At 41.5% G+C, this 17,835-nt stretch overlaps 3 protein-coding genes across 4 annotated transcripts; all 3 read right to left on the bottom strand.

The window, feature by feature from the left end:
• Window positions 1-298: 298 nt before the first annotated feature.
• LOC113151997 (granzyme A-like) lies at window positions 299-9,667 on the bottom strand. Of its 2 annotated transcripts, XM_026344884.2 has the most exons (6): window positions 9,581-9,667; window positions 3,750-3,826; window positions 3,526-3,667; window positions 1,891-2,017; window positions 871-1,128; window positions 299-782 (listed from the first exon to the last, which is right to left on the bottom strand). In XM_026344884.2, the coding sequence occupies exons 2-6, from the start codon at window positions 3,805-3,807 to the stop codon at window positions 576-578; spliced, it is 792 nt and encodes a 263-aa protein (XP_026200669.1). In that variant the 5' UTR covers window positions 3,808-3,826; window positions 9,581-9,667; the 3' UTR covers window positions 299-575. The 2 variants fall into 2 exon arrangements, with proteins under 2 accessions (XP_026200669.1, XP_026200671.1); XM_026344886.2 differs by lacking the exons at window positions 3,526-3,667; window positions 3,750-3,826; window positions 9,581-9,667 and adding an exon at window positions 2,573-3,405.
• On the bottom strand, window positions 9,130-10,548 carry LOC113152011 (mast cell protease 3-like). The gene is made up of 4 exons (XM_026344903.2): window positions 10,503-10,548; window positions 10,245-10,398; window positions 9,858-9,987; window positions 9,130-9,773 (listed from the first exon to the last, which is right to left on the bottom strand). Exons 1-4 carry the CDS (start codon window positions 10,543-10,545, stop codon window positions 9,597-9,599), a joined length of 504 nt encoding a protein of 167 aa, XP_026200688.1. The 5' UTR covers window positions 10,546-10,548; the 3' UTR covers window positions 9,130-9,596.
• Window positions 10,549-12,305: 1,757 nt separating this feature from the next.
• LOC113151994 (granzyme A-like) lies at window positions 12,306-17,821 on the bottom strand. The gene is made up of 7 exons (XM_026344881.2): window positions 17,682-17,821; window positions 15,763-15,839; window positions 15,539-15,680; window positions 14,571-14,718; window positions 13,895-14,021; window positions 12,878-13,135; window positions 12,306-12,789 (listed from the first exon to the last, which is right to left on the bottom strand). The coding sequence occupies exons 2-7, from the start codon at window positions 15,763-15,765 to the stop codon at window positions 12,583-12,585; spliced, it is 885 nt and encodes a 294-aa protein (XP_026200666.1). The 5' UTR covers window positions 15,766-15,839; window positions 17,682-17,821; the 3' UTR covers window positions 12,306-12,582.
• Between the last annotated feature and the right edge of the window lie 14 nt (window positions 17,822-17,835).

Below are 17,835 nucleotides of genomic sequence, written 5' to 3'. Positions count from 1 at the left end.
TAGTCTATAGCAAAAGTGAAAGAGGAACTGGTCTCACTGTTCCAATACTTTTGGAGGGGAATGTATTGTACAACTCCTGAAACACATTCACTGTAGTGATGATTTAGGTGTGCTACTTTAAAGAAGTCAACACTTCCTATTTTTGGTTTTATATTTTATTAGTTTATATTACTGTTTGTTTTGTCTTTGATAAGTATGAAGGAAAAAGAACGGCTGTTGTTGGGCCAGTCTTTTTATTTATTAAGGTTAAAAAAATGCTATATTTGTGGAGTTTGTTTACTATTTACCTCCAGCAAAGGGTTCAACAAAGTTAGGAAAATAGTTTTTGTAGAAAATTTGAAATAATTATCCAACGTAATCATAAGTTGCACATGTGACATCAAACTTGCATGTACATGAAGATGTTCCGTGCACATTCTGCTGCCTTGTTTTATTAACATAAAAATGATTACCTTTGGATGAAGTTGTTACAGAAAATCAATAAATGTGGAGGAATAATGTTTTTCCTTTTCCTTTTTTTTTAATTAGACTAAACAGCAAAGCATTCTCAATTTCAGATAAACAAAACCTGTGCATCACGGTAAAAGTTTTCTGACACAAAACATGCATGATTGTGAGTCTCTAAGCCTTGCATTTCGGACAATGTTGTTTATCCAGTAAAGATGTTTTGATATGTCGGTGTAGACGTTTGGGACATCTGGGTAGTCGCACTTCCTGAAGTTGTTGAAAGACACAACACCAACAGCTATCCCGTTGCACACCAGAGGACCACCAGAATCCCGCTGTGAGACAGAAACATCATTTTTTATTGGTTATTTTATTAAAAAGTCTTATATCACTACTCTGAATGGACAAAAAACATAAACCCACCTGACAGAATCCTTTGTTTGTACCATATCCACCAGCACAGATGACATTAGCAGGAAGACCAGACCAGTGGTATTTACAGACGTCCAGGTTAATGACCGACACATTCACCATTCTCAGCTCATCCTCAATGCTAAGAGCTCCATCATGAGTTTTACCCCATCCAGCTACAAGACATTGTTGGTTTTCTTTAATGTTCATTCCACAGTCTGGAAGTTGAATTGTTTGGACTCTGTTGTTCAGGCGAACCTTTCTAGACAACTAGAAACACACAGAAAGTAAATGTTTAAGATTGATAATGACTAATTTCATAACATCCTCCTTTCCATGTGTTAGACCTCGGGTCTACAAACAATTTCTGGAACAGTATTTTTTTTTCTTTTGTGACATTTTTATGTCTTGCACATGTTTAGCTCACGTCCGTAGGTTAGGCTTCTATTCAATTCAATTCTCACCAAATCACAACAGCAGTCATCTCAAGGGTTAGTATAATTGCATAATGCATTATATAGAAAATAGGTAATGATATGCAATGGTGGCATTTGAATAGATACATGAGAGGAGAGAAGAGAGGAAGACCTCAGTGCATCAGTAGAGGTCCCCCAGCAGACTAACCTATAGCAAGAGATAGTTCAGAGTCACCTGAGATCACCATTTCCAAGTATAAGCTTTATGATACAGGAATGTTTTAAGCCTAGTTGTCTACTTAAATGTAGAAAGGGTGTCTTCTCCATCCAGCTACGAGGAACTTTTGAGTTTCTTTTATGTTTATTCCAGATTCTGGAAGTTTAACTGTTTGTAATCTTTTGTTCAGTTCAACTTTTTTAGACAACTGGAGACACAGAAAACAGTCAATTTTTAAAATATATAATTTCATATTGTGATTCTTCTACTCATCATCATTGCTGAAATGCTGATTTTGGAATATCTGTAAATTGTCATGTGTATATGTTCATCTGTAGTTAGTTGACAGTGCTACTAAACAAAAACAGTACACTACCATAAAATATACAGTATACTTACTTTGAGGAGCATGATGTCATCACCTTTTCCAACGTTCTCATAAGCCTCGGGTTTGTACTTCTGTTTAATAGCTGTTTTTACACCCTCATGGAGATAGTGGGTGCCGAGAACAACACTTGTAGGTTTACTGAAAGGGACACACAGAAGTTAAGATGTTGTCACTACATTTTCTAAACCTGTTCCCTCGTCACAAGACAAAAGAAAAAAAACTTAGTAAACTTAAGTAAAAGTGAAAATATTTGCGCAAAAATACTCTACAACAAAAGTAGAAGTACCACTACACAAATTCTTTACTTATGTTGAATTTCTAAGTAGATATTGTAAAATGTGTTTTAGAACACACACAGCAGTAGAAGTTGTTCACTACGAAACATTTAAGAAAATCACAAAATAAGTGAGTCATAAAAAGAAAAATAGTTTGCATTAACAGTCTGCATGTGTGAAAGCTGTTAAATAAATGTAGTGGAGTAGGAAGAACAGTAACTCTGAACTATGGCAGAGTTATTGTTGCACAGAATGGAAATACACAAATAAAACAAAAGTACTTTATTACACTATTTTAATATCTATTGCACACAAACTTAGTTACTTTTTACAAATGCAACAACAAAGTGAATTTAAAATTTATTTAACATTTACTTTTATACTGATTTATAATCACTTTGATCAAAAGGTAACTCACCTGTCGTCACATTGCGCTGCAGTGAGCACAAAGTCTTCACTGATGAGAAATCCTCCACAAACATGACCATAGTCGTTCTGCACTGAGACTATATACAGCATCGAGTTCTCTGAGACTTTTTGCCCATTAATGATTCCAACAACAAACTCTGGAAAGTTAAAATACCACTGAGTTAATGATTTTACATTGTACGTACCATAACATTATATTTGTCGATCTTACCAATTCCTCCCAGACATATCAGAACCTTAAGAAGCTGTCTGTTCAGATCATGCATCATTTCAGCAGAAAGTTCAGTATCATCTCATCTTTCATGCATCAAGTGGATCATTTTATACATTATGTGGTTTAGTATGACGCAGTTTTGATGTATTCGAGCCAGCCTCTCTGTGTTGCAAGATGGTTACTTCTATTATCTGTAGGAATATCTTGTATATTTTATGTACTACGACTTGCTTCTCCAGCCTGTTTCCTTGTTCCTGGGTCAATAATGTTGGTCCAGTTTTTGTCTTTTCTCCCTGAGTTGGCTCCTCTAGTCAACTCTAGGGTGAGCGTGAGACCTTTATCACCGCCTCCTGCTCATCTTCCAGAGGCTCCAGCAGTTCAGTCTCTCTTGCTGCCTTCCTGTACAGTTTTTGATAATAGCTAAACTCTGGCAAATCTATAGTTCTGTAAATGTCATTTAAACAAAAGTTCAGCTGAACTTATTGAGCATGTAATTGTGCTGAGCATGTTGACATCTGATGTATATGTCAACTCTTGCCTGACTTTGCAAAAGTTAAGCTAAGTTTCTCTACTTTCCCCTTCGTGTACCTGGACACTTGGTAAATCTGTCTCACTTTACTTGCACGCATACTTAGTTACTTTCCACAAATGCAACAAAAAAGAGAAAAGTTTTATTAACATATAGCTTTTATACTGATTTAAAATGATTTGGTCAAAAGGTAAATCACCCCCCGTCACAGTGCGCTGCAGTGACCACAAAGTCTTCACTGATGAGAAATCCTCCACAAACATGACCATGGTCGTTCTGCACTGAGACCATATACAGCATCGGGTCCTCTGAGACTTTTCCCATGATTTCCCTCCCATGTCCTGTAGAAATAAGCAAAATACAATATTAGATAATTTTCCCAATAAATAGCTGAAGAAGAACATATGTTTTTTTGCATCGTACCATTTTCTCCGTGACATGTCAGAACAAGAAGGAGCAGAAGTTTGTGCAGAGCCTTCATGGTAGCGACAAGTCAGTTCCTGTGACGGTGAAATAGACCTTTTTATAGAGATGTTTGCTTTAATGCAAAGTGTGATTATCATAAATTTCATCTTGACTAATTTGCAACATGTATTATCTCTGCGTCAGCTTGTTTGATATCTAGTTTCTCAACATCCAGGAGCTGTGACCAGTTATCAGCAATGAATATATCACATATTGAATTTCACAATAAATCAGCCTTAAGCCCCCGGCAACATAGCTCCTACGAATGACCCTAGGAGCTATGTTGCCGGGGGCTTAAGCCCCTGGTAGGGTCTCCCAAGGCAAACAGGTCCTAGGCGACGGGCCAGACTAAGAGCAGTTCATAAACCCCTTATGACGAGTGAAAGATCAAGGTCGGATACGTCGCCCGGATTGGCGTCACCGGGGCCCCACTCTGGAGCCAGGCCTGGGGTTGGGGCACGTAGACGAGCGCCTGGTGGCTGGGATCTCTCCCACGGGACCCGGCCGGGCGCAGCCCGAAGGAGCGACGTGGGACCGCCTTCCCGTAGGCCCACCACCCGCAGGAAGGCGCATAAGGGGTCGGTGCAGTGTGGATTGGGTGGCAGCCGTGTGGAGGTGCCTCGACAACCCAATCCCTGGACAAAGAATCTGGCAATTGGGACATGGAATGTCACCTCACTGGGTGGAAAGGAGCCTGAACTTGTGCTGGAGGTTGAGCGGTACCGGCTAGAGATAGTCGGGCTCACTTCCACACACAGTCTGGGCTCTGGAACACAACTCCTTGAGAGAGGTTGGACTCTCTTCTACTCTGGAGTTGCCCATGGTGAGAGGCGGCGGGCAGGGGTGGGCTTGCTTATAGCCCCCCAGCTCAGCTGCCATGTGTTGGAGTTTTCCCCGGTGGACGAGAGAGTTGTTTCCCTGCGCCTTCGGGTAGGGGATAGGTCTCTCACCGTTGTTTGTGCCTACGGGCCAAATAGCGGTGTAGAGTACCCAGCTTTCATAGGGTCTCTGGAAAGGGTACTGGAAGGTGCTCCGACTGGGGACTCTGTCGTCCTACTGGGGGATTTCAACGCCCACGTGGGCAATGACAGTGATACCTGGAGGGGCGTGATTGGGAGGAACGGCCTCCCTGATCTGAACCCGAGTGGTGTTTTGTTATTGGACTTCTGTGCTAGTCACAGCTTGTCCATAACGAACACCATGTTCAAGCATAAGGGTGTCCATCAGTGCACGTGGCACCAGGACACCCTAGGTCGGAGGTCTATGATCGACTTTGTGGTTGTGTCATCTGACCTCCGACCATATGTCTTGGACACTCGGGTGAAGAGAGGGGCTGAGCTGTCAACTGATCACCACCTGGTGGTAAGTTGGATCCGATGGCGGAGGAGGGAGCGGGATAGACCTGGCAGACCCAAACGTATTGTGAGGGTCTGTTGGGAACGTCTGGTGGAACCCTCTGTCAGAGAGGTCTTCAACTCCCACCTCCGGGAGAGCTACAATCAGGTCCCGAGGGAGTCTGGAGACATTGAGTCCGAGTGGACCATGTTTTCCACCTCCATTGTCAATGCGGCTGTTCGGAGCTGTGGCCGTAGGGTCTCTGGTGCCTGTCGTGGCGGCAATCCCCGAACCCGGTGGTGGACACCGGAAGTAAGGGAAGCCGTCAAGCTGAAGAAGGAGTCTTATCAGGCCTGGTTGGCCTGTGGGACTCCTGATGCAGCTGATGGGTATCGGCAGGCCAAACGTGCCGCAGCCCGCGCGGTCGCAGAGGCAAAAACTTGGACCTGGGAAAAGTTCGGCGAGGCCATGGAGGAGGACTATCGGTCTGCCTCAAGGAAATTCTGGCAAACCGTCCGGCGCCTCAGAAGGGGAAAGCAGTTTCCCGCCAACACTGTTTACAGTGGAGGTGGGGAGTTGCTGACTTCGACTGGGGACGTTGTAGGACGGTGGAAGGAATACTTTGAGGATCTCCTCAACCCCGTTGACACGGCTTCTGTTGAGGAAGCAGAGGCTGGGGACTCGGAGGTTGATTCGTCCATTTCCCTGGTCGAAGTCACTGAGGTAGTCAGTAAGCTCCTCGGTGGCAAGGCACCAGGGGTGGATGAAATTCGCCCCGAGTACCTTAAGTCTCTGGATGTTGTAGGGCTGTCTTGGCTGACACGCCTTTGCAGCATCGCGTGGAGATCGGGGACAGTACCTCTGGACTGGCAGACCGGGGTGGTGGTTCCTCTTTTTAAAAAGGGGGACCGGAGGGTGTGTTCCAACTATAGGGGGATCACACTCCTCAGCCTCCCTGGGAAAGTCTATTCCAGAGTGCTGGAGAGGAGAGTTAGGCCGCTAGTCGAACCTCGGATCCAGGAGGAACAATGCGGTTTTCGTCCTGGCCGTGGAACACTGGACCAGCTCCATACTCTCGCTAGGGTGCTCGAGGGTTCATGGGAGTTCGCCCATCCAGTCTACATGTGTTTTGTAGACTTGGAGAAGGCGTTTGACCGTGTCCCTCGTGGCATCCTGTGGGGGGTACTCCGGGAATACGGGATTCGGGACCCTTTGTTAAGGGCCATTCGGTCCTTGTATGACCGGAGTAGGAGCTTGGTTCGCATTGCCGGTAGTAAGTCAGACTTGTTCCCGGTGCATGTTGGACTCCGACAGGGCTGCCCTTTGTCACCGATCCTGTTCATTACCTTTATGGACAGGATTTCTAGGCGCAGCCAGGGGTCGGAGGGAATCCGGTTTGGGAATCACAGGATTTCATCTCTGCTTTTTGCAGATGATGTTGTCCTGTTGGCTTCATCAGACCGGGACCTCCAGCAGGCACTGGGGCGGTTTGCAGCCGAGTGTGAAGGGGCTGGGATGAGAATCAGCACCTCCAAGTCCGAGGCCATGGTTCTCAACCGGAAAAAGGTGGCTTGCACCCTCCAGGTTGGGGGGGAGATCCTCCCTCAAGTGGAGGAGTTTAAGTATCTTGGGGTCTTGTTCACGAGTGAGGGAAATAGGGAGCGTGAGATTGACAGACGGATTGGTGCATCGGCAGCAGTAATGCGGTCGGTGTACCGGTCCGTCGTGGTGAAAAAGGAGCTGAGCCGAAAGGCAAAGCTCTCGATTTACCGGTCAGTCTACGTTCCTACCCTCACCTATGGTCATGAGCTTTGGGTCATGACCGAAAGGACAAGGTCGCGGATACAAGCGGCCGAAATGAGTTTCCTCCGCAGAGTGGCTGGGCGCACCCTTAGAGATAGGGTGAGGAGCTCAGTCACCCGGGAGGAGCTCGGAGTAGAGCCGCTGCTCCTCTGCATTGAGAGGGGCCAGTTGAGGTGGCTTGGGTATCTGTTTCGGATGCCCCCGGGACGCCTCGTAGGGGAGGTTTTCCGGTCCTGTCCCACCGGGAGGAGGCCCCGGGGAAGACCCAGGACACGCTGGAGGGACTATGTCTCTCGGCTGGCCTGGGAACGCCTCGGTGTCCCCCCGGAAGAGCTGGAGGAGGTGTCTAGGGAGAGGGAAGTCTGGGCATCTCTGCTAAAGCTGCTCCCCCCGCGACCCGGCCCCGGATAAGCGGAAGAAAATGGATGGATGGATGGATGGACAATAAATCAGATAAACCACAGAAAAATTGTAGAGTCATGGTTAAGAAGCCAATGCACTACAGTAATATTTTGACTATTGTTTGACAGCAGCAACAAGCATAATTTTCAAGTTTATTAAGATGGAAAATGAATAAAAAATGAGTGAAAAACAACAGAATTGTAATTGTATAGAATTTAGAAAATAGCCTTTATTTGCAGAGAACGCCAACTTGAGATCGCCTGTTCATCACAGCAACAGACAAATACAGTTAGAAACTAGTTAGTGAACATACTGAACCATTTATCAGCTTCAGAGCCAAATATTTCCCTCAGGAACTGTTGATGATGCTGACATCTTTGATATAAAAAGTAAGACCTTATCTTGTGGCTTTTAGTTACATATACATTGCAGGTTTGTTAGTTCTTGATGCAGACGGCACTGTACTGTAGTATTTAGCTCTGTTGCCTCAAAATTTGAAGGAGCTGGGTTTGAATCAGGTCACCTTAGGGGCCTTTCTGTGTGGAGTCTTCCATATAACATAAGGTCATACTTTTATATTTTTCTCATGAGACTGCCTAACGTGAAGCGACTCCTGTGAGCATGACTTTGTCCTTGTGAGATAGTTCACCTGAATTCTTATATTAGGGAGTCAGACAGCATGGTGGTCCTGACAAACAAAAATCACTACTGAAGGCAGTAAAACAAGAACAAATTTACTAACGGAATAATAAGTAACAACGAAAAACCATGCACTATTGCGGACAAGAAACCAAGAGACAAACTAGACGTGCAAAGTATCAACCAAAAGAACACTGCAAGGGCAGGAAAAAACAAACAAACACACAAATGAGAACAAGGTCCAACAAATTGACGAGCAGTCCAGCGTAACACAAACGGAGAGTCCAGGGTTATCCAAAAAGTGTCATGGTTTCGGCCTGGCACCAGGCCAGCCTGGGATTTCCCTCAGTTCTTCCTCTCACTCTCCCTCTGGACTCCGCCCACCAGCCACTTCGCTCCCTCTGCTCCCAGCAGTCAGCTGAACATTGGACTCACCTGTTTCCACTTTTCCCTACAAAACTCTCCTCAGCCCTTTTCCTTCTGTCAGTTCGTCGTCCCTCAACCTGTTTCCCCATGCCTGAAACCGGCCTGCTCCTGCTCGTCCTCCTCAGCCCTGTCTCCTACCCCCCATTATTTGTGTATTTCCAGTGAGTTTTTTCCTGCCATTGTGCAGTGGTTTTGATTTGTACTCTGGTTTCTGGATTTGTTACTTTGTCCTCCGCCACATTGGTAGTTTTCTGTTGTCACTTTGCCTCGTCCCCCTCCTTTCTTATGACAGAGTGAACTGACCAGACCGCAGCCATGGATCTCTCTGATCCCTTTAATGGCCGACCCAAACTCCTCCCCTGTCCCTGTTTCAAGCTCTACAGGCTTTTTTCTGGCGCTCTGAGGGAGGAACACCAAGACCTGCGTAGTGTAGCTGAATATCTGTTTAAATGCCTGAACACACCAGGAAACCTGGAGCATGCCACAACCATCACCAGATTAGGCCTCACCTGTGTTCCCCTAAGGCTGCTAAAACTCTCCTCAGTCCTTCTCCCCCTGTCAGATCGTCTTCATTCCCCAACTTGTTTGCAGCCTGTGTTCCCTGCTTGTTACTGAACATGCCTGCTCAACCCTGCCTGCTCCTGCTCGTCCTCCTCAGCCCTTCTTCCCCCCTGGATTCTCTGGACTTGGTTTCCCCCCTCTGAACTTTGGACATTGTTACCTGTTTTTCAGTGAGTGTTTTCCTGCCATTGAGCAGTGGTTTTGATTTGTATTTTGGTTTCTTGTTTTGTTACTTTGTCCTCCTCCATGTTGGTGGTTTTACGTTGTCACTTTGTCTTTGCGTTTTCCTGTCTGTTTTTGTAGTGTCGGTTGACAACCCCCTTAGTTCTCTGTTTTTGTTGTGTTGCCTAATAAATCCTGTTTTAAGTTAATTCCTGCCTCGTTCCCCCTCCTAACTTGTGACACTAATTATGTTAGCAAAGTTGCAAAATATCTCTCAAAATGTTATTCACACCCAAATAATTGGGTGTGAATAACACCCAAATAATTGTTGTAATTGTTTCATTTATTAAATGAAACAATGAGCATTAATTTGCTTTACAAGAATCAAGCTACCTAAATATACAAACGCCAACAAGACATTTAGCAATGAAGGAAGTTGTGCTTTTATATATTATGTTAACCTAATGTCGCTGTCTGTCACCACGTCTCTTGTGGTAGAGTGGTTACGTTGACTTCTTGGAGTGTGCTTGGTAAGGTGTTGTTGTCCCCTATGTCCCCCCAGCCGACCGTGATGCACAGGCTCCTTGTCCTCAGCCTGCCTGCTTTCATAGAGATCAGCTGCACTGCTTCATTCAGCTCGGCTCTGCGGTTGAGCTGAGACAAGGAGAGATTTTATGTTTAGTTTGTTTTTAGCATACTAGAAGCAGTAAGGAGAGATATTCTACAATTCTTTCTCACCTTTAGGAGCATGATGTCATTTGCATGTCCATCGTAGTTTGGGTGTGGAAATGATTTGACAGAAGTGAATTCCTGCTTTGTAGGCTCATTACCTGACAGGGAATCAGCTCCAAGAACAACTCTATATGGTCTAGAAATTACAATGGAAGGTGACATTAGATGACAAAGTCAATTGTATCTGTGGACAGGAATAATTTTCCACATCAGTCTTAGACCATGTACACATGCTGACAGTTTCTAAACATGATGCAGGTTTTTAGATCAATTTCCTATTTTCAGATTATTGGTTTTCATTCATTTTACTAAAGTACAGAAATAAACTGTGTCAAGAGAAGTTTACAGTACATCAGCCTTTAAATGGTTTCAAAACAAAAAAATTGTTCTTACACCGATATCTGACAATGTGCCGCTGTAAGCACAAAGTCCTCTCTCACCAGTGCTCCTCCACAGTTATGTTGACCTCGAACTTGCAATGAGGCCATGTAGGGGCGCGAGTGGGGGGCAGCATCTCGTCCACCAACAATATGAGAACCATCAGCTCCTGAAACACAAAATATAAAATGAATTTAAATTTGAGGTAAATGTAATAAATAATTCTGGTTAATGCCTCTTTTGTGGTTTCATCATGAAGGCGGTTTAGCTTACCATATAGGACAAAGACAAGCAGGAGTACGAAGCTGATTGCCATGGTCTCTATTCAGATGCACACTGTGCAGTGTTGTTTTTATCGTTTGTGGAGGAACATTTTGCAGTAATTGTTGCATCAGTGAATTTGCTAACACGGTGTTGAGTTGCAAAAGACATAGCTATAGATTTTCAAAACAGAGTTTCATTATTTGTTGAGGAAAAACAGCAGTATTCTCGTAGGCATTAGAGTTGTTTCAAGAGGCACACAAAACTTAACAGACACACAAAAAGGTGAGGTTTATGTGCATCCACCAAAATCATAGTTTCGCAGTGAAGGAAGTCATGCACTTGTTCAGCAAAGGTACATATTTCAAAATATTTTAAAATATAGAAAAGTGATTTTAAAACGGCTATGAGAAAAAAACGTTATGTTATTTTGTGTGTTTTTTTGGGCTAGATACTTTCAAAATTTGCTGCTTAGATTTAAATCTTGCAGAGTCTTATGAGTTATTGCACTTCCCTGTTTTTGATCAAGTTTTCATCACAAATGTTAAGAAAGAATGTGGTTTCCTGTAATGCAACATACCGCAGCCTTCAGCTGAGTTTCTTAGTAGTGAGGGACTGAAAGTATTTTAAATTTGCCTATTCTCCATCAAACGTACAGTATAAACAGCATCAAGTACATAACACTCAGCAGAGAAGAACAGAGATCTATGTGTTCTCTGGATAAATACTAGTGTGTTGATTTATGATCTTTGATGAGAAAATATTTATCAAAACCTTTAACACACATGTTTGTTTGCTACAAAATGCGTAATGATCACCTGTTTTTACTAAAAGTTTTACTCCATGCACCTCCAGCTGTTCTTTAACTTTAGTGCTAATGTTATAGATATAGTTGAAATGATAAATATTATTCCTGCCATTCTTCAGTTTGACATACTCCTAAGTACCAACAGAGCTTAGAGCGTGACTGTACACTCAGTCTTCTTTATTTTTTAGTACTATGTTTACTTTTTAGTTGATTTTTGGCTTTATAGGTATCATGCTAAATTGGTTTAAATCTGATAATTGTGTTTGTAATAATCCATAACATAACATGCTTTTTTTTTTTAACTGTTATTCATCTGTAGCATGCGAGTATAAAATACATATTAAAAAAAGTCACGTGTAACAAACTCGATAAGCTACAGAAACCACAGTTTCCAACCTCATATTTCAGTGTTGATGTTCACACTTTGTCTACTCATAGAGCTCTCTGGTTTCATGTTGTTTACACCTTTTAACTAGTCTCAAAGGCAAAACCCAAATCTGAAACTGAGCGTAGATATTAGTGCCATTTGTTGTTTTAATACTTAATGTAATAGGACACGTCAGGGCAACAAGATACATCTATCAGTAATATGTTCCAATACTTTTGCTCACATGAAAAATAGATGGGTTCAAACAAAACTTTCTATCTTTGAAGTTGAAATATTGAAATATTAATCTTTTTATCTTTCAATGCCAAACCCCTATGTTTTTAGTCTATAGCAAAAGTGAAAGAGGAACTGGTCTCACTCTTCCAATACTTTTGGAGGGGAATGTATTGTACAACTCCTGAAACACATTCACTGTAGTGATGATTTAGGTGTGCTACTTTAAAGAAGTCAACACTTCCTATTTTTGGTTTTATATTTTATTAGTTTATATTACTGTTTGTTTTGTCTTTGATAAGTATGAAGGAAAAAGAACGGCTGTTGTTGGGCCAGTCTTTTTATTTATTAAGGTTAAAAAAATGCTATATTTGTGGAGTTTGTTTACTATTTACCTCCAGCAAAGGGTTCAACAAAGTTAGGAAAATAGTTTTTGTAGAAAATTTGAAATAATTATCCAACGTAATCATAAGTTGCACATGTGACATCAAACTTGCATGTACATGAAGATGTTCCGTGCACATTCTGCTGCCTTGTTTTATTAACATAAAAATGATTACCTTTGGATGAAGTTGTTACAGAAAATCAATAAATGTGGAGGAATAATGTTTTTCCTTTTCCTTTTTTTTTAATTAGACTAAACAGCAAAGCATTCTCAATTTCAGACAAACAAAACCTGTGCATCACGGTAAAAGTTTTCTGACACAAAACATGCATGATTGTGAGTCTCTAAGCCTTGCATTTCGGACAATGTTGTTTATCCAGTAAAGATGTTTTGATATGTCGGTGTAGACGTTTGGGACATCTGGGTAGTCGCACTTCCTGAAGTTGTTGAAAGACACAAAACCAACAGCTATCCCGTTGCACACCAGAGGACCACCAGTATCCCCCTGTGAGACAGAAACATCATTTTTTATTGGTTATTTTATTAAAAAGTCTTATATCACTACTCTGAATGGACAAAAAACATAAACCCACCTGACAGAATCCTTTGTTTGTACCATATCCACCAGCACAGATGACATTAGCAGGAAGACCAGGCCATTTGTATTTACAGACGTCCAGGTTAATGACCGACACATTCACCATTCTCAGCTCATCCTCAATGCTAAGAGCTCCATCATGAGTTTTACCCCATCCAGCTACAAGACATTGTTGGTTTTCTTTAATGTTCATTCCACAGTCTGGAAGTTGAATTGTTTGGACTCTGTTGTTCAGGCGAACCTTTCTAGACAACTAGAAACACACAGAAAGTAAATGTTTAAGATTGATAATGACTAATTTCATAACATACTTCTTTGCATGTGTTAGACTTCAGGTCTACAAACAATTTCTGGAACAGTATTTTTTTTAGACATTTTTATATATGTCTTGCACATGTTTAGCTCACGTCAGTAGGTTAGGCTTGTATTCAATTCAATTCTCACCAAATCACAACAGCAGTCATCTCAAGGGTTAGTATAATTGCATAATGCATTATATAGAAAATAGGTAATGATATGCAATGGTGGCATTTGAATAGATACATGAGAGGAGAGAAGAGAGGAAGACCTCAGTGCATCAGTAGAGGTCCCCCAGCAGACTAACCTATAGCAAGAGATAGTTCAGAGTCACCTGAGATCACCATTTCCAAGTATAAGCTTAATGATACAGGAATGTTTTAAGCCTAGTTGTCTACTTAAATGTAGAAAGGGTGTCTTCTCCATCCAGCTACGAGGCACTTTTGAGTTTCTTTTATGTTTATTCCAGATTCTGGAAGTTTAACTGTTTGTAATCTTTTGTTCAGTTCAACTTTTTTAGACAACTGGAGACACAGAAAACAGTCAATTTTTAAAATATATGATTTCATATTGTGATTCTTCTACTCATCATCATTGCTGAAATGCTGATGTTGGAATATCTGTAATTTTTCACATGTGTATTTTCATCTGTAGTTAGTTGACAGTGCTACTGAACAAAAACAGTACGCTACCATAGAATATACAGTATACTTACTTTGAGGAGCATGATGTCATCACCTTTAAAAACTTCCTCATAAGCCTCGTGTTTGTACTTCTGTTTAATAGCTGTTTTTTCAGCCCCTTTGAGATTGTGGGTGCCGAGAACAACACTTGTAGGTTCACTGAAAGGGACATACAGAAGTTAAGATGTTGTCACTACATTTTCTAAACCTGTTCCCTCGTCACAAGACAAAAGAAAAAAAACTTAGTAAACTTAAGTAAAAGTGAAAATATTTGCGCAAAAATACTCTACAACAAAAGTAGAAGTACCACTACACAAATTCTTTACTTATGTTGAATTTCTAAGTCGATATTGTAAAATGTGTTTTAGAACACACACAACAGTAGAAGTTGTTCACTACGAAACATTTAAGAAAGTCACAAAATAAGTGAGTCATAAAAAGAAAAATAGTTTGCGGTCTGCATGTGTGAAAGCTGTTAAATAAATGTAATGGAGTAGGAAGAACAGTACCTCTGAACTGTGGCAGAGTATTTGTTGCACAGAATGGAAATACACAAATAAAACAAAAGTACTTTATTACACTATTTTAATATCTATTGCACACAAACTTAGTTACTTTTCACAAATGCAACAACAAAGTGAATTTAAAATTTATTTAACATTTACTTTTATACTGATTTATAATCACTTTGATCAAAAGGTAACTCACTTGTTGTCACAGTGCGCTGCAGTGAGCACCAAGTCTTCACTGATGAGAAATCCTCCACAAACATGACCATAGTCATTCTGCACTGAGACCATATACAGCATCGAGTTCTCTGGGACTTTTTGCCCATTAATGATTCCAACAACAAACTCTGGAAAGTTAAAATACCACTGAGTTAATGATATTACATTGTACGTACCATAACATTATATTTGTCGATCTTACCAATTCCTCCCAGACACATCAGAACATGAAGAAGCTGCCTGTTCAGGTCATGCATCATTTCAGCAGAAAGTTCAGTATCATCTCATCTTTCATGCATCAAGTGGATCATTTTATACATTATGTGGTTTAGTATGACGCAGTTTTGATGTATTCGAGCCAGCCTCTCTGTGTTGCAAGATGGTTACTTCTATTATCTGTAGGAATATCTTGTATATTTTATGTCCGGGTATTTCCTGTACTACGACTTGCTTCTCCAGCCTGTTTCCTTGTTCCTGGGTCAATAATGTTGGTCCAGTTTTTGTCTTTTCTCCCTGAGTTGGCTCCTCTAGTCAACTCTAGGGTGAGCGTGAGACCTTTATCACCGCCTCCTGCTCATCTTCCAGAGGTTCCAGCAGTTCAGTCTCTCTTGCTGCCTTCCTGTACAGTTTTTGATAATAGCTAAACTCTGGCAAATCTATAGTTCTGTAAATGTCATTTAAACAAAAGTTCAGCGGAACTTATTGAGCATGTAATTGTGCTGAGCATGTTGACATCTGATGTATATGTCAACTCTTGCCTGACTTTGCAAAAGTTAAGCTAAGTTTCTCTACTTTCCCCTTCGTGTACCTGGACACTTGGTAAATCTGTCTCACTTGACTTGCACACATACTTAGTTACTTTCCACAAATGCAACAAAAAAGAGAAAAGTTTTATTAACATATAGCTTTTATACTGATTTAAAATGATTTGGTCAAAAGGTAAATCACCCCCCGTCACAGTGCGCTGCAGTGACCACAAAGTCTTCACTGATGAGAAATCCTCCACAAACATGACCATAGTCGTTCTGCACTGAGACCATATACAGCATCGAGTTCTCTGAGACTTTTCCCATGATTTCCCTTCCATGTCCTGTAGAAATAAGCAAAATACAATATTAGATAATTTTCCCAAAAAATAGCTGAAGAAGAACATATGTTTTTTTGCATCGTACCATTTTCTCCGTGACATGTCAGAACAAGAAGGAGCAGAAGTTTTTGCAGAGCCTGCATGGTGGCAACAAGTCAGTTCCTGTGACGGTGAAATAGACCTTTTTATAGAGATGTTTGCTTTAATGCAAAGTGTGATTATCATCAACTTCATCTTGACAAATTTGCAACATGTATTATCTCTGCGTCAGCTTGCTTGGTATCTAGTTTCTCAACATCCAGGAGCTGTGACCAGTTATCAGCAACAAATATATCACATATTGAATTTCACAATAAATCAGATAAACCACAGAAAAATTGTAGAGTCATGGTTAAGAAGCCAATGCACTACAGTACTATTTTGACTATTGTTTGACAGCAGCAACAAGCATATTTTTCAAGTTTATTAAGATGGAAAATGAATAAAAAATGAGTGAAAAACAACAGAATTGTAATTGTATAGAATTTAGAAAATAGCCTTTATTTGCAGAGAACGCCAACTTGAGATCGCCTGTTCATCACAGCAACAGACAAATACAGTTAGAAACTAGTTTGTGAACATACTGAACCATTTATCAGCTTCAGAGCCAAATATTTCCCTCAGGAACTGTTGATGATGCTGACATCTTTGATATAAAAATTAAGACCTTATCTTGTGGCTTTTAGTTACATATACATTGCAGGTTTGTTATTTCTTGATGCAGACGGCACTGTACTGTAGTATTTAGCTCTGTTGCCTCAAAATTTGAAGGAGCTGGGTTTGAATCAGGTCACCTTAGGGGCCTTTCTGTGTGGAGTCTTCCATATAACATAAGGTCATACTTTTATATTTTTCTCATGAGACTGCAGAACGTGAAGCGACTCCTGTGAGCATGACTTTGTCCTTGTGAGATAGTTCAGTTAATATAATTCTTATATTAGGGAGTCAGACAGCATGGTGGTCCTGACAAACAAAAATCACTACTGAAGGCAGTAAAACAAGAACAAATTTACTAACGGAATAATAAGTAACAACGAAAAACCATGCACTATTGCGGACAAGAAACCAAGAGACAAACTAGACGTGCAAAGTATCAACCAAAAGAACACTGCAAGGGCAGGAAAAAACAAACAAACACACAAATGAGAACAAGGTCCAACAAATTGACGAGCAGTCCAGCGTAACACAAACGGAGAGTCCAGGGTTATCCAAAAAGTGTCATGGTTTCGGCCTGGCACCAGGCCAGCCTGGGATTTCCCTCAGTTCTTCCTCTCACTCTCCCTCTGGACTCCGCCCACCAGCCACTTCGCTCCCTCTGCTCCCAGCAGTCAGCTGAACATTGGACTCACCTGTTTCCACTTTTCCCTACAAAACTCTCCTCAGCCCTTTTCCCTCTGTCAGTTCGTCGTCCCTCAACCTGTTTCCAGCCTGTTTCCCCATGCCTGAAACCGGCCTGCTCCTGCTCGTCCTCCTCAGCCCTGTCTCCTACCCCCCATTATTTGTGTATTTCCAGTGAGTTTTTTCCTGCCATTGTGCAGTGGTTTTGATTTGTACTTTGGTTTCTTGTTTTGTTACTTTGTCCTCCTCCATGTTGGTGGTTTTACGTTGTCACTTTGTCTTTGCGTTTTCCTGTCTGTTTTTGTAGTGTCGGTTGACAACCCCCTTAGTTCTCTGTTTTTGTTGTGTTGCCTAATAAATCCTGTTTTAAGTTAATTCCTGCCTCGTTCCCCCTCCTAACTTGTGACACTAATTATGTTAGCAAAGTTGCAAAATATCTCTCAAAATGTTATTCACACCCAAATAATTGGGTGTGAATAACACCCACATAATTGTTGTAATTGTTTCATTTATTAAATGAAACAATGAGCATTAATTTACTTTACAAGAATCAAGCTACCTAAATATACAAACGCCAACAAGACATTTAGCAATGAAGGAAGTTGTGCTTTTATATATTATGTTAACCTAATGTCGCTGTCTGTCACCACGTCTGCTGTGGTAGAGTGGTTACGTTGACTTCTTGGAGTGTGCTTGGTAAGGTGTTGTTGTCCCCTATGTCCCCCCAGCCGACCGTGATGCACAGGCTCCTTGTCCTCAGCCTGCCTGCTTTCATAGAGAT

Source organism: Anabas testudineus, chromosome 4, assembly GCF_900324465.2.
Source record: "Anabas testudineus chromosome 4, fAnaTes1.2, whole genome shotgun sequence".
Lineage (NCBI taxonomy): Eukaryota > Metazoa > Chordata > Actinopteri > Anabantiformes > Anabantidae > Anabas > Anabas testudineus.
The sequence above is the reverse complement of the archived record's forward strand: the minus strand, read 5'-3'. Positions and strand labels throughout refer to the sequence as shown.